Raw genomic sequence first — 25,890 nt, 5'->3', positions numbered from 1 at the left:
CTTTTCTTGTCATAAGGAAGGACGCCATTAGCAAAAGCCATCCATGATGGATGGATGGGTAATTGTTTACACAATTAAATAATGGTAATGGTTTTATTTCATTTGAACATGCATCAGATTACAATTGAGTGCATCCCATAATCAGTTCCCAGTTCCACATGTCCAAAAGGAGTAGGAAGAAGCAAAGCTTATTAAATCCTACCCCTCCATCTGGTACTTTTACAATCAGTAAATGTTACATTTGTTCACTTCCTGCTTTCTGTAATACATTTTTTTTTTATTTTGCAATTTTTTGTCCCGTACCGAAGTACGAGGTCATATGACCATCCAATGACATAATGGGTACCATAGTAAGTGTCAATATAGTGATATATATATAGCACATCATGACTGGTTCAAGACTCTTCATCCTTGCATTTAGCAAATGTATTTTAATTGTTTATTTATTTTATTAAATTGTATTAATTTTTTTTAGTTTTTTTAAAAAATTTACATTTTTTTTTCTGTAGGCGGCATTATGAATTATCCTTACATTATTATAATAAAAATGTATGTAGCCATTCAGTGTCGGTAACATTGTTCATTTAACTTCATCTTTCTGTAAAGCTTTCAGTCTCTACAAAGTAGTTGTGTTTTTCTGTTCAAATGGCCAGACGTTCGCCAACCATTAACGACTCTTGCACTGTGATGTGAGTCGTTCATATGCATTTAGAAGTTGTCGTAAATTCAACTTTTAGTGTAGGTAAATTACAACTTGGAATCCATTGCATGATTTCTTGGAGCTCCAATTTAGTTTACAAGTGATCAGTAATTTAATAATCCACTGACGCACAACTGCATACCCGTGTTGGAAAAATACCTGGAAATAACAGCCGCTGAGTTTTTACAATAACACAATTATACATGACTCGACACACACCCTTAAGTTGTTTAGCTGTGCATGTTAAAACCAAAAACTCACTGGGTATGTTTTTTTTTCAGCATAAATTCAGTCAAAAGTAAGTTTGTTTACTTCTTTATTGGAGTCTTTTTTGCCTAATTGGGTGCGTCCACACTTTGCCCAACATCGCTTTGGTTTTATGTGAATGCCAATTTATGAGCTCGAGTGCGGACGCTTTTCTCAACCAAGCCATGACTTGATTTCTCGCACTGCACTCACACAAGTGTGTGTGTGTGTGTGTGTGTGTGTGTGTGTATCCACTGACTGCATCATGTGGTCAGTCTGTGGTTGCGGCAGTAGGAGGGACAGCAGGGCAGGCTGATAACAGAGTCTGAACGGAGCTCACATCCACCACCACTATTTATACCAGGCCAAAATAAGGATTAAGGTTTGTTGCAACACAGATTCACATACAGAAATACACTTTCACATACAAGTAGTTAAACCTCTCACTGGAGAGAAGAGGTTTCATTGTGTGTGTTTTTTTTTTATACTTATTGGCATTTATTGAAGGCCTTATGCACTCTTGAGATGGCCAACGGAAATGTGCAAAATCCAATATAAATTCATTCCAGCCATCTAATATTAACAAAAAAATACATTTTATAGAAAATAAGTCTAGTTTTGGGTGGCACGGCGGTCGAGTGGTTAGCGCGCAGACCTCACAGCTAGGAGACCAGGGTTCAATTCCACTCTCTGCCATCTCTGTGTGGAGTTTGCATGTTCTCCCCGTGCATGCATAGGTTTCCTCTCACATTCCAAAAACATGCTAGGTTCATTAGCGACTCCAAATTGTCCATAGGTATGAATGTGAGTGTGAATGGTTGTTTGTCTATATGTGCCCTGTGATTGGCTGGCCACCATTGTGAGGATAAGCGGTAGAAAATGAATGAATAAATGAATGATTGGGTTGAGCTGTTTCATAATTATACCTCTTGAGTGTTAAGTTGGTGTGTGATGAGTTTAGTGTTCTTTGTAAGAACACTAACACATTCCAAAAACATGCTAGGTTAATTGGCGACTCCAAATTGTCCATAGGTATGAATGTGAGTGTGAATGTTTTTTTGTCTATATGTGCCCTGTGATTGGCTGGCCACCAGTCCAGGTTGTGTACCCCGCCTCTCGCCCAAAAGACAGCTGGGATAGGCTCCAGCACCCCCGCCCAAACGACCGTCGTTGGCCAGCAGAGGCGTATTTCCGCCGTTTCTTAATGACTGTCGTTTTGCACCACAAAAGCAAGTTACATGCTATTTTTTTTAATATAATTTTTTAACTGATTGCAACATTTTCAGATGACTCCACATACCAGAGCAAGAACAATATCTGAGATGACTGAGATTGAGGATTGAGGAGATTGAATGAGGCAAATCCAGCACTGCTAATAAGTAATTATATCTTATGGTAATGACGCATTTTCTGCTGCAAAGCTTGCACATGGGCTCACACTACTTTTATGAACGGACCCGCACCTACTCTGTTTTGTGACACTGCCTATGATTACCGTAATGAAACCCGTGTATCACTAGAATGCTCATAGAATCTAACTTTAGGAACCATTGGACCAATTATTATGTTAATGACAATGTAAAAAAAGCATTGTATATCTTATTGCCGGCTAAATTTGAAAAATATTTGGAAATGTTTGGTGGGCTGGATTGAAAATTCTTAACGGGCCAGTGTTGGCCCATGAGTGTGTAAGCCATCCATCCCCCAGTAGCATATTTTCAGTAGCGAAAACAGTCGTATGCTTCAGTATTTGGTTTGGGATTCCGTTTGACACTGGCTCCTTGTAATGGAAAAGCCCTTTTGCAAATGACAGCGAGAGGAAGCGGGACCAAGGAGTGTGGATGCTGTTTTTGTGAGCCAGTGGGTGTTGCCTGGGTGTGGAGACTGCAGGAGAACAGAAGGGGCAGGCCAGGCTCGGTGCTACGTGGTCAGCCTGGTTTTCCCCCACGTTGCCTTCCCTGCATAGTGTAATGAATGGCTTCCTATTGGTCTGTGGCCATGGCCCAGACCTAAAGAGTATACTTACCAAGGCCCAGAATACACACCCCAGCCAGCCAGCCAGCCAGCCACCCAGCCAGTCAGCCAGTTATCCAGTATCCTGGCCTTTGAACACTCCCAACCACCAGAGCATCACACAATGTCACGTAACTTGAGCATTCTATCTTGTGTTGAATGTCTGCGCACATTGTAGCAGGAAACAATGGCTGAACGTTGATCATTTTTTAATACGGCTGCCAGAAAAAAACATTTGACCCACTAAATTTAGAGAGGAAAAACAGATTTGTACATGTATACGCCGCACATGTCCACATCATAAAAAGACATTGTGGCGCACACAAGTCCGTGAGGACCAGCTATACGCTTACCAACCCATTGGAAAAGTCATCTTGGAAAGAAGGCTAAAATCATCACACAGCAAATTATCACTCAAAGGGTAGCTAAGAAATATACAAGTTTAAAATAAACAGCAACGGTTTCAACGTCCTCCCAGCATTATTCCCAGCAGAGCAGTTCATTGGAGTTCATTCATAGCATTTCAGTATGTGGAATCAAACTATGGAATGGATTGAGTAAGGAAATCAAACAATGCACAACGATGAGCCAATTCAAGAAACAATACAAGCAGCTGATGTTTGCTAAATACAAGGATGAAGAGTCTTGAACCAGTCATGATGTGCTATATATATCACTATATTGACACTTACTATGGTACCCATTATGGCATTGGATGCTCATTTCACCGAGTACTTTGGTACGAGGTACATTATTTAAAAAAAAAACAACCTTTTTTGAAAATTAAAAATACAATAAAATTGAAATTAATAAAGAAAGAAAATTAAAAACAAATGTAAACTATATTAGGAAAGCAGGAAGTGAACAAATGTAACAGTTACTGATTGTAAAAGTACCAGATGGAGGGGTAGGATTTAATAAGGATTTAATGACTATTGGTAATGTATGGTCATATCACCTCGTACTTTGGTACAGGACAAAAAAAAAACAACAACAAAAAAAAACCTTAAACTATATTAAGAAAGCAGGAAGTGAACAAATGTATTGTTGTTGTTATTATTATTATTATTATTATTATTATTATTATATCACTATATTGACAGTTACTATGGTACCCATTATGTCATTGTATGGTCATATCACCTCCTACTTCCGTACACATGACAAAAAAATTAAATAAATAAATAAAAACCGTTAATATGGTACCCATTATGTCACTGTATGGTCATATCACCTCGTACGTGCAACCCCCCCCCCCCAAAAAAAGGCCCAAAAAAAACAACCTTAAACTATGTTAGGAAAGCAGGAAGTGAACAAATGTAACAGTTAGTGATTGTAAAAGTACCAGATGGAGGGGTAGGATTTAATAAGCTTTGCTTCTTCCTACTCCTTTTGGACATGTGGAACTGTGAACTGATTATGGGATGCACTCAATTGTAATCTGATGCATGTTCAAATGAAATAAAACCATTACCATTGGTCAATGTCTCGTGGCAGGAATGGCAGCGTGTCATAGTGTGCGTACGCCAAGTTTGATCTAATAACATGTAACCCATCACACTGAATGGAGTAAGCCCATACATTTAGTAACATAACATCATCTGGATAAAAGGAGGAACTTAATTGACCGTTGCGTAATTTATGTTTACAACATGCGTACTTTGTGTTTATTCAGGTGCTGTTTCTTCTGCAGTCCTACCGGAGTGAGTCACACAGACCCCCGCCAGCCGAGAACGGAATCGGTGAGGCTGTCCTTCAGCGCATGTGGCTCGCCTCTCGGTAATCTTAGACACACGCATGTGCAGATAAGCATCCCTCGTTCTCCCCCCCCCCGGCAGAAGAATAGCTCCTTGTGTTGACGCTCATTCCCTCCCCGACCATGTCCGCTTCATGTCCTTGCTCGGGCTTCAATTTCAAAGAGGCTGCCTGCTGTCCTGGTCCCCCCCTCCGCCCCCTTCCCTTTACTACCCCGTACTCTACTCTACCTCTGGACCTCTCACCCGAAATTGAGGTCTTGAGATGGGGCACAGATTACCACCCCCTGCCTCCTTTTTATTCCCTTGCTGAGGTCAGCACCGGGTCTCCATTCATCTCTGTGCTCAAGCCTTCAGCAGAGCACACCGGGTCGCTGGGTTAGCAACAGTAGTCCTGCTAGTTTTGCATGGTTACACTGATGAGTCTTAATTAGGATGACAAAGTGAATTCTTGCTCACCGGAGCAGCCAGCGCCTTTTATTTTTTTTATTTGATCATGCAGCACTTAGATCAAAGGATGACACACAGTCTGATGACTACGGTTTCGACACTTGTCCAGTCTTGGAAGTGGCATAATAATCCATGAATCAACCGGTAGGAATAAATCGATTGTGTGGGATTTTAAAGCAAAATGAATGCACGACTACAATAGAGGTGCTGATTCATTGTCATTAACCAGTTAGCAGTGCACTATTAAAAAAAAATTAATAAAGTACCATGAAGTCAGCAGTGGAAAGAAGAGTTACATCTAACTGACATGATTGTTTTCTATATATTTTTTATATATATATACATATATATTATATATATATTTTATATATTTTTTTTATATATATATATTTATATGTTTATTTTATATATTTTTTTATATATTTACTTTATATTTTTTATATATTTAAAATATATATAATCGAGACCTGCAGTACAGTAAATCCCTGCTATTTGTGGGAGTTACGTTCCTTGCCTACCAAATCACGTAGTAATTGTTACACTTATAAAAAGTTCTATTTTTTTAACACAAGACTCCTTCCTTCCCCTCTAAACCCTCCCGCTAGCTTGATGTAAACATTCCCCTCTGATTGTGGATCAACATTTGCAATAGGATGGAAATAAACAGGCTAAAAGTGGCATCTTATTCACCTCTTTGCAAGGTTTGAGGCCACATTGTTGGGTACGAGTTTGACATTTTGTGTCTCGCAGCAACTGTGGTGCATTCAAGGACAGCCGAACAAAGTGCAAAGCTTGCATTAACAATGAAGCATGAAGACATATATAACCATTGTGGGCTTTTTACCTGTATTATAACATATTTATAAATTATTACCGACTAATGATGAATGACATGAATAATTATTTTGGACTAAAAATCTGTGAACGTGTGAATAGCGAATGTGCGGGGATCCACAAAATTGCCTTTTTCATCATCATTTTATAGTTTAGTGATTATTTAGTGACATATATGACATAAAGGCGGTCTAGTGGTTAGCGTGCAGACCTCACAGCTAGGAGACCAGGGTTCAATTCCACCCTCGGCCATCTCTGCGTGGAGTTTGCATGTTCTCCCCGTGCATGCGTGGGTTTTCTCCGGGTACTCCGGTTTCCTCCCACATTCCAAAAACATGCTAGGTTAATTAGCGACTCCAAATTGTCCATCGGTATGAATGTGAGTGTGAATGGTTGTTTGTCTATATGTGCCCTGTGATTGGCTGTCCACCAGTCCAGGGTGTACCCCGCCTCTCGCTCGAAGACAGCTGGGATAGGCTCCAGCACCCCCGCGACCCTCGTGAGGAAAAAGCGGTAGAAAATGAATGAATGAATTACATAAAGGCTGTTAGAGCTGATGTTTTATCTTGTTTTTTAGTAGGTTCCTGAACTAAGCACGCTTTTAGGGTGTATGTGTGTGAAGTGTGTGTGTGTTTTTTAATATCTGCCGAATGAAAACGTGACGTGACGCTCATACGCCGTCTCCGTTGTTCTCACACAATTGTGGGCATTCATAGAATCCTGGTTAGACTCTTGGTTGAGGCTGCACATAAACACACCGTGCCCACACAAGTTGCTTCACCTAAACACAGTAGAAGAAGCAGATGTCATCATTTTGTAATGAAATGTCACCATTGTACCGCCTGGGGATGATTGATGATAGATGATTGCGTCACAAGGACAAACTACAAGTGCACAAACAGGAAGTATTTTTATAATTGTTTTGCTGCTGATCCCAGGAGACCCTATTCTTTATTATATGTTCTGATTCATTTCCATGAGGTCCAGAATTAAAAAAAAAAAGTGCCATATTTGATCTTGTGTGTTATTAAACAAGATGGGTTATTTCCGTATTTTTCTGGACTCATTTCAGAGAGAACAGCTGTGTGGTCACCAGAGGAGCTTTTCTGGATGTGCTGGTCTGCCTGTGTGGGCCAAAGATGAGTCTTTTGTGTGGTGAGTAGATCTGGAGAGAATCTTTTATATGTACCTCATAAGTACTCAGTTTCAATACAAATGTAATACAAGTCACTACAAAGATCAGCAGGGTGAGCACAATGGCTTTATGAAACTAAATATAGTAAAATCTATATATGGGAACAAGGTCGTGCTGCCTATGTCAAACATGCCATGATGGAGAAAAAAGCACCTCACATTTGAGATACGATTGGCTGTCCGTCAAGATTGAAATTTGAAACTCCACTTTGAATCTCCTTAAGATGAACAGTTTTCCAAGTAGTCTTAAAATGAGGACGTGGTGGATCAACAATGTTTTTTTTTTTTTATTGCACAAACAAAACAACCCACTGTCGGGCAAACCACACCAAAACAACATTAAACACGCCCACAATTTCTTTTAAAGAAAAATTTGAAATTTGAAATTAAAAATTAAAAATTAAAAATTAAAAATTAAAAATTAAAAATTAAAAATTAAAAATTAAAAATTAAAAATTAAAAATTAAAAATTAAAAATTAAAAATTGGAAATTGGAAATTGGAAATTGGAAATTGGAAATTGGAAATTAAAAATTGGAAATTAAAAATTGGAAATTAAAAATTGGAAATTAAAAATTGGAAATTAAAAATTAAAAATTGGAAATTAAAAATTAAAAATTAAAAATTAAAAATTGGAAATTGGAAATTTGAAATGAATAAAGAAAGAAAATAAATAAACTATAAAAGCAATCTTCACTCGCTACATGTACTGCAAAAAAAGGCCAGTAAGGATAATTCATAATGCCGCCTACAGAGAACATACTAACTCCTTATTTCTAAAATCACAAATACTTCAACTTGCTGATATAGTTCATCTTCAAACTAGCTAAAGCTAAAATAACCAATTAGCTAAAAATGTCATCCAATACTTCTCTACAAGAGAAGGGTCACTTGTACTTCGGTACAAGGTGCATTAATTAAAAAACAAACAAACAAATTATATTTAAATTATATTAGGAAAGCAGGAAGTGAACAAATGTAACAGATACTGATTGTAAAAGTACCAGATGGAGGGGTAGGATTTAATAAGCTTTGCTTCTTCCTACTCCTTTTGGACATGTGGAACTGGGAACTGATTATGGGATGCACTCAATTGTAATCTGATGCATGTTCAAATGAAACAAAACCATTACCATTACTATTATCCTTGAGCATATTAAAGGATCTGATCCTGCGACAGTAATAATCCAGCTGTGTAGTGGTCATATTATTGAGATGGAAAAACATTGCTTTTGCTTAGACTTTTATGTGTTGATTTAATTCTTGTATTAAGTGTTGCATTACCGTATTTTGTCCTTCATGGGCCTGTGTATAGTTTAAGCGACTTAGGAGCCAATTGGGTTTTTATTAGGTGTAAGATCCGACTTACACCAAAACTCACCTTACATCAGTTTACAACAGCCAAGGAATTGAAGTCATACTTAACCCGAGGACCAGCTGCACTGGGAAGAGAAAGTACGGCCAACCACAACAAAGGTTTCTAGATTTAATAAAGATGATAACAGCAGAAGATGCAACCACTCTGTGGCAAATTCACAAGTATTTTCTTGTTGTTCAATCTTTTAAACGTGATTTAGAGTCGCGTCGCTTATGTGATGTTGACATAGGGATCTACAGTATATGAGCTCAAAAAGCAACAACTGTGTTCCTTCCATTTGCTGTGAATGAAAACAGATGACCTTGCAACGTGTGCTGGCACGGTTGTGCACGGTACGCTCCTTCTAGACCGACTGTTCCCAAAGGTCACGCCTAAATACTCTTCAGAGAAGTGCCCCGCTTATATGTCTGTGGATTTGTAGTTGTTTGCGTGTCACGTGTGCACGGACTCTTCTCAGTGGGGGGGGGTCTCTTCAGGAAGAATGTGAAACCAAAGGCGAGCAATCTTTGACAGATGGTGGGTTTGCGCCTTTGACCCAGTTTATTGAGTGCTGTGAAAAGAGAGGAGGGTGACTAACTTGTGTTTTCGGTCGGCCATGTGCTCAACACATGTTTGCATTTGACAGTGGAAATACCGCAGGTTTCTCACAACAAGCCTACAGATTCAGGACCCGGCTTAGCCCCTTACGTAACAAAATAAGCACCTTCTCTTTGACTTACGCACCTTTAATGCCTTTATTATTGCTCGTTTTTGACGAATCACTTTATCCTGTTCTGTATTTGAACTCGGTTGTATTAAAATACAGTATCATACAGGGGGAAAATAAGTCTACAAAGATGTGAACAGTCCCATATTTTTATGCAAAGTACATTTTTAAAGAAAAAAATGTAAGTGTGGTTTCCAAAGTGCGGCCCTGGGACCATTTACAGACCACAGATGTTTTTTTTTTTACTGGCCTTCAGCATGTTCTAAAGGTGTAATTTAACAAAAAAACTAAAAGAAAAACAACTGCAAAAATTTTATGAGAATAAAATCAAAATAATAGAAGTCATTTTACTAGAATAACGTTGTAATATTGTGAGGCAAATAACATCATCAAATTTGAATTATTCAAGAAAAAGGCATTTTTAAAAAGCAGAACATGATAAACAAAACTGCTAAAGTTCCAAGTTTGTGAAAAGTTTAGATTGCGGGTAAAGATATAAAATATGAACGCTGACGCAAATAAACTCGCTCACATTTTCTATTTGTTGAACGTTTGTGGCCGAGTTTAAGAGCTAATATGCTAATAAAGAAATTATTTAATTATTATATTATTCTTAATAAAGAAAAATAGTAATACAAAAATATGCTTGCTGACTGTATTGTTTAATAATAGCCCATAGTTCCGGAATTTTCCCTTTACATAAAATTTGATATAATTATCGTTTTAGTTGCACATTGAATGGTTTACCACAAAGAGATTTCCCCTACTTATTATAGATAAAAATGTATTTCTATATGCGATTAAATGTGATTATTTGTGAGTTAACTATGGACCAAATGCAATTAAATAATAATATATATTAAACAATAATAAAAAATAAAGAATAAAATAATAAAAAAAAATAATTAAAAAAATAATAATGGATAAATAATAATCGATTGACAGCCCTACTAATTATGTTTTAAAGTACGTAACAGAAGAAACTTAAAGAAATTCTGCTTATTTGGTTTACAAGCCTCTCTTTTGTCGGTTCCACTGTGATTATAAAATGTGATTAAATGTGATTATTTGTGAGTTAACTATGGACCAAATGCAATTAAATAATAATATATATAATAAAAAATAAAAATAAATATTCAAAAAATAATAATCGATTGACCGTCCTACTAATCATGTTTTAAAGTAAGTAACTTTTGACTAAAGAAATGCTGCTTATTTGGTTTACAAGCCTCAGTTTTGTCGGTTCCACTGTGATTATAAAATGTGATTAAATGTGATTATTTGTGAATTAACTATGGACCAAATGCAATTAAATAATAATATATATTAGACAATAAATAAAAAATAAAAAAATAAATATTCGATAAATAATAATCGATTGACAGCCCTACTAATAATGTTTTAAAGTAAGTAACTTTTGACTAAAGAAATGCTGCTTATTTGGCTTACAAGCCTCAGTTTTGTCGGTTCCACTGTGATTATAAAATGTGATATTACAATACAGTGGTGGATAAAGGGCTAAAAGTACCTCTTGAATGGAGCAACTTGTGTTTATAGACACGACTCTTTAGCTGGCTGACATTTATTTTTCTTGAAAGTCGCTACATGCAAACACACATGATGTGTCTGGGGTTTGTTTTTCACAGTTTGGCTAATGATGCTGGAAGTTGATGTGAACTCCAGCTGTGTGCTGGCGTGTAAGCGCACATGGACACGTCTAGCCAAGGCTGCAGCTCGACACGGCGGAGTCTTTACTGCCGGTTTTACAGGGTTGTGGACTGTGCTTGTCGAGAGCCGCAAAGTTTACTGATGCACACTTACACACATGTACGACTTCATACACCTCTACACATTCTGCAAATGGTTTTTAATGACCTTCCTACAAACCAGCTCACGTATCCACACATGCACATCCATGTTGTACACAGTTGGTAGTCTTGCTAATGCACAGCGTAACTTGTTTAAACGCCATGATTGTTAATGCATCTGCACCAGCTGCAGCAAGTCTCATGTTGTCCATCCATGCCGCCTCTTCTTGTGAACGTGATATCTCAGGAATCTCATGAAGGAATTTCATTACATCTGGCACGAGTATCCGCTTGCATACAAAGATGACGTGATTAGAAGTTATTGTTCATAGATCAATGACCCCCTTGGCCGTTATTCAAGAATGTACATGCTGTACTAGCACGGTGGATCTCTCACAATTCAGCATTCACAGATAAATAAAACAAAAAAAATCAGAAAAAAATAAAAATGTCTATTTTTAACACACGACCCCTCCAAACCATCCTGTTTACTAATCATATATCACTATGGGCGAACTGCCCCAAGTCTGTGGAACGGACTCCTCGATCATCTCAGGGCGCCACAGACATTAAACTGTTTTAAAAAAGGATTAAAAACACATCTTTTTAGAAAAGCTTTTACATGGCTTGAATGTTTTTTAATGCATATTTAATATCTTTGGTTCACTGTGCTGTGTTAGTTTGGCTTTGGTCATTTCCACCTCCGCTGCTCGACTTATTTTAGATGTTCTTATTGTGTTATTGTGACACTTGCTGTTAGCTTTTATTCTTTTATTGTAACTGTTGCACTTTGAGATCAGTCATTTGATGTAAAGTGAGTTATAAATTAAATTATTATTATTATATGTAATAGATTATTATTAATTTTATTATTATAAATTTAATTTTATTAATATTTTTAATTCCAATTTTTATAAATTATTATACATTTTATTATTATAAATTTTATTCTATTATTATTATTTTTTTATTAAATTTTTTATAAATTATTATTTAATAAATTTTATTTTTATTAATTTAATTGTATTATTTTTTTAATTCACATTTTTATAAATTATTATATAATAAATTTTATTATTATAAATGTAATTCTATTGTTATTATTTTTTAATTCACATTTTTATAAATTATTATATTTAATAAAAGTATTATTAACAATAATACATTATTATTATATTATATTAATAGTAATAATATATAATAATTAATAATGTTAATGAAAAATATATTTAGAATATTGTAAACTTGTTTTCTCTGCCAAAACTGCAAAAATATTCAATTTAAAAAAAGGAATCATACTTGCTGGAAATACAATTACCGTGGTGGGTTCAGGAACCATATTTACAATGGTCTCCCTCAGTCATCCTCCCCTTCTATCCTACCTTCATCACCGCTGTCATTACTGCGCTCCTGCCCACCATTATAACCATTAGGTTATGCCTGTTTGGCCCCGCACCCCGCCCCCCCCCCCCCCTCCCCCTTTGAGGATCAGATTCCATTGTAACTTGCCCTGCACAGTAGACCAGCCCACCTCTGCAGGAATGCTGGATTTCCCGCCCTTTTGTCAGACCGCATTGTGACTTGCTGCAGGGCCAGATCGAATCGCATTGGGTTCTGTGTGTGTGTGTGTGTGTGTGTGTGTGTGTGTGTATGTGTATACAGACATGAGATACACATAGCTGTCAAAGCGAGATCTATCCCATTCTAGAGGAAGTACTTATGTTTGTACACGCCATTGTGTGTTTACTTGCGTGTCCGTCAATCCCCCAAGGCTGTCCATCCACAGGTGGCTGGGTTAGCACAGCCATGTCCATTTACAGACGCTGACGCAACCTTTCCTATAAAAACTAAATAGAATGGCACAAAGAACACCGTCTTCTTCAGTTGTCTGCATGTGTTGACTTCGCAAAGTCATTTTTGTGTGTTTCTTTCGCAGTTGTTTGCTCTGGGGAATGAACATTTTTATAAACTCCTATTATTTTTTAGTTTAAAGAATATGTACAGTGGATGACTAGTGGTAATGTATGGTCATATCACCTCGTACTTCGGTACAGGACAAAAAAAAAAAATTAAAACAAAAAAAAACATTAAACTATATTAGGAAAGCAGGAAGTGAACAAATTATTATTAGTAGTATTACCAGATGGAGGGGTAGGATTTAATAAGGATTTAATGACTATTGGTAATGTATGGTCATATCCCCTCGTACTTTGGTACAGGACAAAAAAAAAACAAAAACCTTAAACTATATTAGGAAAGCAGGAAGTGAACAAATGTATTGTTGTTATTATTATTATTATTATCATTATATCACTATATTGACAGTTACTATGGTACCCATTATGTCATTGTGTGGTCATATCCCCTCGTACTTCGGTACGTGACAAAAAAATAACATAAATAAATAAATAAATAAACATAAAAAAAATTTAATAAAATAAAAAAAAATAAATATGGTACCCATTATGTCACTGTATGGTCATATCACCTCGTACAAAAAACCCCAAAAAACCAACCTTAAACTATATTAGGAAAGCAGGAAGTGAACAAATGTATTGTTGTTATTATTATTATTATTATTATTATTATTATTATTATTATCATTATATCACTATATTGACAGTTACTATGGTACCCATTATGTCATTGTATGGTCATATCCCCTTGTACTTCGGTACGTGACAAAAAAATAACATAAATAAATAAATAAATAAATAAACATAAAAAAAAATAATAAAATAAAAAAAATAAATATGGTACCCATTATGTCACTGTATGGTCATATCACCTCGTACAAAAAAACCCCCAAAAAACCAACCTTAAACTATATTAGGAAAGCAGGAAGTGAACAAATGTATTGTTGTTATTATTATTATTATTATTATTATCATTATATCACTATATTGACAGTTACTATGGTACCCATTATGTCATTGTATGGTCATATCCCCTCGTACTTCGGTACGTGACAAAAAATAACATAAATAAATAAATAAATAAACATTAAAAAAAATAATAAAATAAAAAAAAAATAAATATGGTACCCATTATGTCACTGTATGGTCATATCACCTCGTACAAAACCCCCCCCCAAAAAACAACCTTAAACTATATTAGGAAAGCAGGAAGTGAACAAATGTAACAGTTAGTGATTGTAAAAGTACCAGATGGATTGCTTCTTCCTACTCCTTTTGGACATGTGGAACTGTGAACTGATTATGGGATGCACTCAATTGTAATCTGATGCATGTTCAAATGAAATAAAACCATTACCAATATATATCAATTTATATCTAATTGATTTGGTTATAGTCGGGCCCTCCGGAACGGAATAATGACACTAACCAAGGTTCCACTGTAGTTTGTTCGTATGTACTGAAAATGTCTGTTTTTTGTTTGTGTATCAGATTCCGAGGTCAACAAGCTCCGTCAGGAGACTCTGTCCATCCTATTGACCTCAACCCTGGTCACCAACAACCCCGCAGCCACAGCCAATATGGAGCCCGGCAACACCCAGTACATGCTCAGCCTTGCCAAGGTGGCCCTCAGTGCCAGCGTGGACGTCCCCGAGCTGTGGGGAAGGCCCCGGCTTACGTCTAAGCTCCTGGAGCGCTTGCTTCAATGCCCATTGTATGAGGTGAGAGAGCTGGCTCTGGAGAGGGTCCTGAGCGGACTGGAAAAGGAAGAAGACCAGGAAGAGAAACCCGCATGGCTAAACGAGACCACCCTGTCGAACCTGACATGCCTCGCTTTTCATGAAACGCACCCCCAATGTCTGACCAAGGTGAGACCACACACGCAACACAAAAACATTCAGGCATTACATTTGTTTGTTTTGGGTCCAGTCCATTTTATAGATTTTTGCACGTGTGTGTGTGTGCACGTGATCCACTACACATTCCTGACTTGTGAGTATCTAAACCCTTCGCATTCGCGGCCCTGTCATCATACAACGGACAACCCGACAAAAATAGTTTTCCTGCTCATAACATTTTCACACTGAACCACAACGACATTTCATGCAAATTGATTGAATTTCCACATCCATCCCCCAGAGGCTTGCGTGAGTCGGTAATTAGCCGCGGCAGAATACTATACGTCAATCGTGCTGGCGGTGCGTTGACTCGTTTGGTCTCGAACGCTCTCTCACACACACACACACACACACACTCAGGAGAGACTTGCAAGGCGTCCACTGTAACAGCTATTGGAGGGGAAAATGTGGTCTACTTCCTGTCTCGTGACAGGAGGTCGTATTTCAATGTGTCCATAAACCCGAGTCACCTATTCAGCAGGTTTACTGCGTCCTGCTAGGTGGCTTCTGTCAGTTTGTCCCTCTTTGAAACATGCAGAACCTTGTTACCGAGAACAGAGTCAAGGTCTACTGATGAAAAACCAACAATTATCAGTGATGTATGAAGACCTAAACATGGAAAAAATTGTGTTTTTATCAGTTGCACATGTAGGCTGTACATTTTACCCACATTATTATAATTGATTAATTATGGTAATGGTAATAGTTTTATTTAATTACAACATGCATCAGATTACAATCGAGTGCATCCCATAATCAGTTCCCAGTTCCACATGTCCAAAAGGAGTAGGAAGAAGCAAAGCTTATTAAATCCTACCCCTTCATCTGGTACTTTTACAATCAGTAACTGTTACATTTGTTCACTTCCTGCTTTCTTAATATAGTTTAAGTTATTTTTTTAATATTTTTTTATTTTAATTTTATGTTACATACCAAAGTACGAGGTGATATGACCATACAATGACATAATGGGTACCATAGTAACTGTAGATGTAGTGATATAATAATAATAATAATAATAATAATAAATTATTAATAATAATATTTTTATTATATATATACAAAATTGTATTAATTATATAATAATAATATTTAATTTAAATAAAATTTAAATTAATTCGTTTAATTAATAATTATGTTATTATTATTATTATATAATAAAATATCAATATTAATATTACTATTTCATTATTATTATTATTGTTATTATTGTTATATCACTATATTGACAGTTACTATGGTTATATTATTATATATAATACTACTGCTAATAATAATATATTATTTATATTATTATTATTATTATTTAATACGTAGATATCATAAATTATTATGGACTTGTGTGTTTTTCTGTGGATAAAATAGCCTTTGTTTTTTGTTTTTTTTTGCGGGGCCATGAATGCTGAGTCGCAAACGTTCGGGAATCCACTGTACAATTATTATTTCCATTACATTTTTTTGGACCAACGCAGCTTCCAAGATCATCTATTCAAACAATTACACATGTAATTTGATGTCAAGGTCTGGATGAAAACCCATACTGTTAGCCTCAGATGAAAGGAAAGCGAGCGTGCTAAGAACTGGCTGTACATCTGTGCAAACTTTGTTTTATATATTCAGTATAGTTACTCCAAAACAACAAATAAAATGTTGTAAACAGGTTTTCTATGCTCCTGACAATGGAAGTATTCCATTTATTAATAAGGAATCCTACTTTAAATGCATTTATAACAGTCGGGTCAGGATTTAAAGAACTGTGATAAATGAGGGATTACTGTATTTCCTGTGTTTTCCTCGTCCCTCATCTCATCTTCACCTTCTTATCCTCAGGTCCTCCAGGTGTTGAGTGTGTTGCACTGTGGCGGCGAGCTCCACTGGACGGATGGTGTGCAGCATTTGTCTCAAGACAAGGTCCTGCTGCATCTTCTCGCTCTCGCTCAGAGGGCTGTGCACAGGTCAGAGGATGATCACATGACAGATCCACTCATCACTGGTCTCCGTGTTAGACAACTACATTTGCAAAGTGTGCTGCATGTGCCTGGTCTACGAAATGGTTTGTGTCACAAATGAAAAATGGCAATTGAAGAGAGAAAGAGGATTCTAGAGTTCAATCTAATCTGATTCCAACAGTCGGCTTTTTTTTTTTTTTTTGCAAATGTTGATCTGAAATCGGCGAACAAAGGGAACTGTTATTGACGTTTCAATTACTCGTGATTTTACGGAACATAACATTTGTTCAGGTTTGACTAAAACGTTGAATGACATACAGGGCTGACAATACAATACCACCGACTGTAATAAGCAATAAATAACAAAAAAAATATCAGTTGATTGTTCAACCATTGGCTGCACGGCGGTCGAGTGGTTAGCGCGCAGACGTCACAGCTAGCAGACCAGAGTTCAATCCGGTTTTCTCCGGGTACTCCGGTTTCCTCCCGCATTCCAAAAACATGCTAGGTTAATTCGCGACTCCAAATTGTCCATAGGTATGAATGTGAGTGTGAATGGTTGTTTGTCTATATGTGCCCTGTGATTGGCTTGGCCACCATTGTGAGGATAAGCGGTAGAAAATGAATGAATAAATGAATGATTCGGTTGAGCTGGTTTCATAATTGAGTGTTAAGTTGGTGTGTGATGAGTTTAGTGTTCTTTGTAAGAACACTAACACATTCCAAAAACATGCTAGGTTAATTGGCGACTCCAAATTGTCCATAGGTATGAATGTGAGTGTGAATGGTTGTTTGTCTATATGTGCCCTGTGATTGGCTTGGCCACCATTGTGAGGATAAGCGGTAGAAAATGAATGAATAAATGAATGATTTGGTTGAGCTGGGTTCATAATTATACCTCTTGAGTGTTAAGTTGGTGTGTGATGAGTTTAGTGTATTCCAAAAACATGCATGTTGGGTTCACTGGCGACTGTTAATTGTGAGTGTGAATGGTTGTTTGTCTATATTTGGCTAATAGTCCAAGGTGCACCCCATCTCTCGACCGAAGCCGACTGGGATAGGCTCCAGCACACCTGAGGGTGGACTGATTCTACACAGCTCTGTGGTGCAAACTTTCTATTCACCAAGTAAAATGAAGTCTATCTGGAAACATGCTGTCAAAACAACTTTTTCGGTTTTTACAAACTATTGTTGATCTGTGATGGATGAGAGAGAGGCCAGACAAGATGCAACTTTGCAACCCCAACTTTTTTTTTTTTTTAATGAAAGAGCCTTCACAGTGTTGTGTAAGGTTGATTGACAGGCCTTCATTCAGCGCCAGAGTCCATAGTGAAGGTAAACTGCGGTTCACTAGCCACACCTGAACTGCGCCGGAGAACATACCACCTTCTTTCCATGAAGCTTTGCTTGTACAGATGGTCCTCAGGTTACCGACAAGTTTCGTTCCTAGACTGTGACGTTCATCGAGTTTTAGTGGAAGTTGGAACTTATTCCAGCTGTTCTCCAGCGTTTCGCTTGTTTAAGGACTAAAACTACTTTGGAAATTGATTTATAGGAGCATGTTCTTAAACCGTGAAACATTGTAACGCGGAATGCCGTAAACCGAGGACCACATGTACAGTGGAACCTCGGTTATCCTCATTAATCTGTCCCAGAAGGTCTAAATCTAACCAAAACACAATCCAATTACCGTATTTTCCGGACTATAAGTCATACTGTTTTTCATAGGTTGGCTGTTCCTGCGACTTATACTCCAGAGCGACTTATAAATATAAAAAGCGGACACTTTTTCTGTTCATGTTTATTTTTTGTGTAGCTAAATAACCATTGTGTTAGCATATCTTACACCTATCTATTCTTTTATTAATGTTAGAACTTGCCTTCCAAGAGGACGTAATGTCAGTTTTGGTCAAATAGTTTGTAAAATAAATTTTCTTAATTATTAATCTGCAAGATAAATTCATAACACCGTATTTTCCGGACTATAAGTCGCACTTTTTTTCATAGGTTGGCTGTTCCTGCGACTTATACTCCAGAGCGACTTATAAATGAAAAAACTGTTTATGTTTATTTTTTGTGTAGCTGAATAAGCATTGTGTTAGCATATCTTACACCTATTCAGCCTGTTCTCTATTCTTTTATTGTTAGACTGTTTTGGTCAAATGCGACTTATATACTCCAGTGCGACTTATGTATGTTTTTTTCTACCTAATTATGCATTTTTGGCCTTGTGTAACTTATACTCCGGAGTGACTTATAGTCCAGAAAATACGGTAATCAGTTCCAGACAGCAAAAATAATAATAAATAAAATAAAACCTGTTTCATATATTTGGTAGTCTTTCTCAACTTAAGTCTTCGCTTGGCAAAATAATCCAAAATGGAGCCAAATAAAGTTTCAAGAGAGGGCATTTTGACACAAAGATGCCAAGTACTGTATTTAATTCCAGAAATAACAACTCACAGCAAAATACAAAGGCGGTGTCCATCTTGATCTCCCTGTCACATTATATCTTTGTCAACAATCACATCTTCAATTAAGGTAAAATTAACCTGAAATGTTAATTTAATCTACAGTGAATAAGCCACAATTAAAATTTTGGGTTTGATCAAGTGTAAATTACTGCAGCTTTGATCCAATACGACCAAATATAGGGCAGTATCGCCGACATCGATACTGATACTATTTAAAAATCAAGGTGGATACATATCAATCAAAATCTGAATGAATCTGAAGAGCATCTGAACCATTATAGCATCCCTATAGTCACCGTCACTAGTCATTATTACACTGCATTGCATACAGTACGTAAGTCTTGTACAGGCTAGGCCAGGGGTGGGCAAACTACGGCCCGGGGGCCACATCCGGCCCGCCAAGTGTTTGAATACGGCCCGCCCAATCTTTCCAAAGTATTTCATTTAAACTCAACATACAACCTGGCATCATGGCCTGAGCCAACCTTTTGATGGTTTTATCAATTTCGTTTTTTGACATGGTCTGTTGTTTACAAAGTGCTCCTGAAAAAAGGGACACAAGCACATAATAATAATAATAATAATAATAATTATTATTATTATTATTATTATTATTATTAGATTATTATTAGATTATTATTAGATTATTAGATTATTATAATTATTATTAGAACTATTATGATTATTATAATTATTATATTATTGCTAATTATTATATTAATTATATATAATATTATTGTTATATTTGCATATTTTACATAATAATAATATAATAATTATTATTGTAATTTTATTGTAATTATTATAATATTTTATTATTTTTAAAATATTTAAATATAAAATAATAAATAATAATAGCAGATTGCATGACAATTTTACAGATACAATAATACCAGGTGGACTGTTACGTGTAAAATATATAGTCTGCCCCCCCCCCCCCCGTAAATTTTGTCATATCAATGCGGCCCGAGAGTCAAAAAGTTTGCCCACCCCTGGGCTAGGCTGACACCGCAGGGACACAGGAGACGGCCACCGCTTTAAGCATGCTACCGAGCTAACTGGATAGCCCCCAATTTATGTATACTAAACTTAAGAAAGGGTTTCAAACGGAGTGGGGAAGAAGGACAAAGTAAGAAAAGACCAAAACCGGCACAACCCTCCGATTTACGACTGGTATCGAACGTCTCTAATGGCTGAAAAACTGAAAAACTCCAAAAAATCACAACATTATTGTTCTTTGAGGATTGTCAGCTGTCAGCTACAACGTATTATTTTGTTGCTGGGTAATGAGTCAGCGGGTGGTTTCTTCCAAGCGGATGTGGCATGTGATATCCCAGAATGCCGTGTATGTGTGCGCATTGTGAGCCCCTTTTGACATCCATTGACAGACATGCACCTCCTTGACAAGCCGCCGCTGCACTTTTCTCACCATTTCAAGAAAGTACAGGCTTGAATACGGATCAGATTACAAAGGGTATTAGACCTAGAAAGCCTTTTTCTGACCACAATCTCAGAACCCGGGATCCACTTTCCCTTCTAGTGGGCCCAAGGTTATGATTAGAGGCAGGGAAGGATGAGATTGGGTTGCTGGGGTTGGTTGATGTGATTGAATGCGAGTCGGGCTTTTGTGCTTCATAACATGGTGGTGAGTACCAGCACACTTCTTTTGTGGAAAGTAAGCTGATACGTGCTCGTTGTGTTTGCAGAGTTGATGTCATAAGAGGTGCAGCGATGGCTTTCATACAAACCACCCAAAATCACGTTATCATTTTTGAACTCTAAAAGTCGAAATAAAAATAATTTGTTACTTTATTATGAAGTACAAAATAATTAAGCCACTCTGTTACCCCAATACCCGTTCACAACAGGGAAAATCCCTCATAGAATTCATTAAAGGGGACCTATTATTATGCTAATTTTTCGACCCTTTGTTTTGAGTTATGGTCTCCTATAGAGCAGCTACACACAATAACCAGCAAAGAAAACTTTTTAGATTTTGCAGAGTTTGATTTGTGCTTCCTGTCAAAACAACCTTTTTAATTTAATAATAAAATAAATAAAATAAATAAAATAAATAAAATAAATAAAATAAATAAAATAAATAAAATAAATAAAATAAAATAAAATAAAATCAAATAAAATCAAATAAAATCAAATAAAATCAAATAAAATCAAATAAAATCAAATAAAATCAAATAAATAAATAAAATAATACATTTTATTTGTATAGCGCTTTTCAGAGTACTCAGCATTTATTACACCTACAGCCCCGCCTCTGGGCAAGCCCACTCCGCTGGTCGCACGCCAGCTTCCTAAGTGCTTCCTAACTATGAACCATATAAGGAAGTTTGCCCCTCTGTGACATCACAAAAGGCTCAGTTTTACCACGCCTTTTAAAACCGAGCATTTTAAGCCATCCTAAACTTCTGTCAGTGCTTACTTCCTAATGTGCAAACCTCATTATCTGAAACTTTGGCACACAAGAATACAACATTTTAGCTACATTTAGCATACATTTTTTTGATTTAGTTTATTGGAATGAAAAATCAAAAGAAATTGAGTGCTTTCTTGCATGATCAAACTTAACTAAGCATGTAGGATCAGATCAACTGATGGTAAAATATTTTTGTGTTTCAGCGTGGAACTCTATTGTGCAGCCATGACACTTCTTTCTCAACTGGTAATCCAAACTCTGAACTCTGACTCAAAGGTAAAAACCTACCCAAAAGTATATTTTTCAATATTGAGTATACACCCCAAATACCCTTTCGTCCACTTTGACTGTTTTTCTTCCATGAATTTGTTGATGTTTTGTTTGAATAATATTTATATATTATTTTAAATAATATTATTATTTAAAATATATTATTTTTTATGAATATTTATTTTAATCATGTTTCATCAGTGCAATCATCTACTGACAAATGTTTGTGTTTAAATTTGAGTCAACATTATTATTATTTTACTACATTGATTTAAATCCAAACTGCATCTGCTGTATGAATTAATTATTAACGAAAGACGGAGGAAAATCTTATATTTTTCATTTCTTTCTCAACCCCTCATATTTAGGGTCCAAGCATGGAGACTTGCTTTTGTCAGTGGGCGGCGCTGGTGTGCTCATGCTGCAGTGAAGAGCAGCCGGTGGAAGTGAAGATGATGGCTGCCAAGGTGTTGGTCAACTCAACAGGTTCAATGCTCACCAACTCTAAGCTCCCACTCGGTGAGTCCACAAAGATGCGCTGATTGGAGGAAAAGAGTGTCGGATATTAAAGTGTGTGTTTGTGTGCTAAGGTCTCGTCAGCACAGTCTCTCTGTGGAGGAGTTTGTTTACGCTGTTGCAAGATGAAGACCAGGAAGTTCGAGGTTTTGCAGCGGATTTCATTGCTAATGCACCGGCTCATCTGATTAGTGCAGGTACAAACTCACCGCTGAAGCAATGCTCACATTTCTCAGAATTATTAGGGGTGTCTCCATACCCTTGTGAAAACCCTTGTGCCGTTTTTGTATGAACACTACCTTGTTGTGTGCTACCACCGGAAACTTGTGCATGACAAGTTTTCTACAAGTTTTTTCCCTCCCACTCCTTGCAATTTGTTAATTTTGCAAATCGCATAACAGCGGCTTCTGCCACCAGATCGGGCTGATCCGGTTGGCGTATAACATACTTAAATATGGTAGATGCGGCTAATGTGCCACAAATGATGGTTGCCATTCAACTGCCGCCGCCCAGAAGAAGAAGAAAATGCAACACCGCCATGCAAACATGGTCGCGTTGTACCTTGGTGAAGTTGGACGTTGGATATTTGGCTCCTTAGCTACAGCGGTAGTTCCCCGTCACTCTGCCCGAACTGCTGTGTCATTGTGGCGAAGCTACAGTGGTGGCCGTGGCCACCCTACTGGTCATCTAGACATTTCTTTCAGGTATCGTAATAATAATAATAAATAAAAAAATAAAAAAATAAAAAATAAAAAATAAAAAATAAAATATAAAATATAAAATATAAAATATAAAATATAAAATATAAAATATAAAATATAAAATATAAAATATAAAATATAAAACATAAAAAATAAAAAATAAATAAATAAAAAAATAATAAATAAATAAATACATAAAAATAACAATTAAAAAAAAATAATAAAAATAATAACAATTAAAAAAAATAATAACAATTTTAAAAATAAATAAAAATAATAACAATTTAAAAAAAATAAAAAAAAGAAATTATAATGAAAATAAATAATAAAAAAAGTTATAATAAATAAATAAATAATTGTCTTAGCTTGGCCACCCCAATGAAACATTTCTGGCTCTGTCTCCCCTCGTATGGGAAGTGCTACTCTAACTAATGGTTGTTTCTAGGGACCATCAATAAATTACAATTCCTCTGAAGAGAAGTTTCTGGAGGGAAAAAACATTGTATATATTCAAACTTAATAACCTCCTAAAAAAAATTCACATTGTCTTTCTCACAGATGAGTGCACACACAAACACACATTTACAGGCTGAGGACTGACAGCTGCCAAATATTAGACAACCGCATGACTTCCTGTCCTTACAGCGCTGACTTCCTCTGTGTTCCCAGCTTTCCTGTCGCAGCCACGCTTGTTGTGTCTGGCGACATCGATGGTATCACGTAACATAACACCGTAACCTAATGTCAGAGGGTCATAAGGAAGACACAACTTGAGTAGTTTTTATCAATTGGGGGGGTAGAGATAGCAGGTTTTCATTCACTTGAATAATGTTTTTAATGGTCTTTTGTAATGAATGCAGTAGGAGGATACATTTATAATTCCTAATTCATATTTGGTTTATGTATTTAAGGCCAGACTGAGTCGGATAAAAATCAGATAGAGGCTCAGAAACAAAACATTTCTTTAAGTTTCTTTAAGTAAAAAGCGAGCACAATGTATATAATTACAATCCAATCCACTTTATTTATATAACACATTTTATAAACAGAGTTTCCAAAGTGCTGCACAGACTAGTAAAATAAAAAGTAAAAATAAAATACAATAAATAAAGGCACAAATTGAATTTAATCCAAAACTAAAAAATCAAATAAGAAATAAAATAGCAAAATAGATATTAAAATATTAAAAACAAGAAGCAAAGCAATAAAAACATAAAAAATAAAACCAATTAAAATAAAAAGAAAGAACTAAAAGACACCATACGACGAGTTAAAAGCCAGAGAATAAAAGTGGGTTTTAAGACTGATTTTAAGATTAATTCCAGTCTGATTGGACTGAAATATTAACTATTTAGTGTCTGTTTTGTCTATTTTAGTGTTAGTTTAGTGTTAATATTCTTCCCAGCTTTTATATGATAATGAACTTTTTGAATTGGATTCCAGACGTGTGATCCAAACAAAAGGAATGAAACACTATAAAGTGGTCATCCGAAATGAATGTGTGATGAGGCCAGGAAAATCACATTCCTGAAGTAAATGACAAAGCGCCCAAAAACCCAAAAAGAAATCACATTGCAGCGACTGTAAAATGAAACCCGCAGAAACCTTGAATTGGAAAAAATGTGATGTCTGTCCACTTTTGAAGCCTAAACTTGTCTGATGTTCTGAAATTAGATGCGCACCAGTGAGTTGGATTTAGTTTTTTTTCAAACGAGTTATATCCAAACAACAGTCATTGTGATTGTAAGACTGTACTTACTGTGGTCACCGGAACAGCATTTATAAGGATGTGTGTGTGTGTGTGTGCATAGTTAGGAACGCTCCATTTCAGATTCTCATGCCATCGGGCTAATCTCACGCCACATGAGAAGCAATCATCGAGACCATTTTTAAAGCCATTGCATTGAATAAGTGCAGCCGAGCAACATGTTGGCGTCATTAGTTAAATTCTCAGGAGATTTTTACAATGCATTTCAAAATTTAAACCAGACTAACGCTTGGAAATTTGAAATCGAACAATTACCCATAAACACAAGTCTTTTTTTCTCTTTTCTCTGCATTCTAAAGATATAAAAACAGATAAAAACAAACAGCTAAAAATGCACATAACGGGCCTTTTAAGCCTTCTTTAAAATGAAAAAAAACTCAATTTAATCATGTGACCTGCATATTTCTCTGCTTGAACAGTCCTTGAATGCACCATAGTTTGTAGGCTCATCGTACATTATCATGTATTAGCAGTGAGCATTGATACATTCATTCATTCATTTTCTACCGCTTTTCCTCACGAGGGTTGCGATGGGTGCTGGAGCCTATCCCAGCTGTCTTCAGGCCAGAGGCGGGGTTACACCCAGGACTGGTGGCCAGCCAATCACAAGGCACATATAGACAAACAACCATTCACACTCACATTCATACCTACGGACAATTTGGAGTCGTTAATTAACCTAGCATGTTTTTGGAATGTGTTAGTGTTCTTACAAAGAACACTAAACTCATCACACACCAACTTAACACTCAAGAGGTATAATTACGAAAACCAGCTCAACCGAATCATTCATTTATTCATTCGTTTTCTACCGCTTATTCTCACAATGGTGGCCAGCCAATCACAGGGCACATATAGACAAACAACCATTCACACTCACAT

The 25,890-nt window shown here is 36.3% G+C and overlaps 1 protein-coding gene across 2 annotated transcripts in view; it reads left to right on the top strand.

Moving 5' to 3' along the window:
- Positions 1-25,890, top strand: part of thada (THADA armadillo repeat containing) — an 87,046-nt gene that overhangs the window by 47,536 nt on the left and 13,620 nt on the right. The window contains exons 30-36 of one of the 2 annotated variants that reach the window (XM_078793828.1): positions 4,635-4,738; positions 7,070-7,152; positions 14,490-14,866; positions 16,727-16,851; positions 21,957-22,029; positions 22,392-22,542; positions 22,614-22,736. In XM_078793828.1, coding sequence (XP_078649954.1) covers positions 4,635-4,738; positions 7,070-7,152; positions 14,490-14,866; positions 16,727-16,851; positions 21,957-22,029; positions 22,392-22,542; positions 22,614-22,736 — 1,036 coding nt within the window. Of the gene's footprint in view, positions 1-4,634; positions 4,739-7,069; positions 7,153-14,489; positions 14,867-16,726; positions 16,950-21,956; positions 22,030-22,391; positions 22,543-22,613; positions 22,737-25,890 lie in introns of those variants that run through there. The other variant, XM_078793829.1, reaches the window with a different exon arrangement.

Source organism: Doryrhamphus excisus, linkage group LG10 (assembly GCF_037039965.1).
Source record: "Doryrhamphus excisus strain RoL-2023G ecotype Guam linkage group LG10, RoL_Dexc_Guam_v1.1, whole genome shotgun sequence".
NCBI lineage: Eukaryota > Metazoa > Chordata > Actinopteri > Syngnathiformes > Syngnathidae > Doryrhamphus > Doryrhamphus excisus.
The sequence above is the reverse complement of the archived record's forward strand: the minus strand, read 5'-3'. Positions and strand labels throughout refer to the sequence as shown.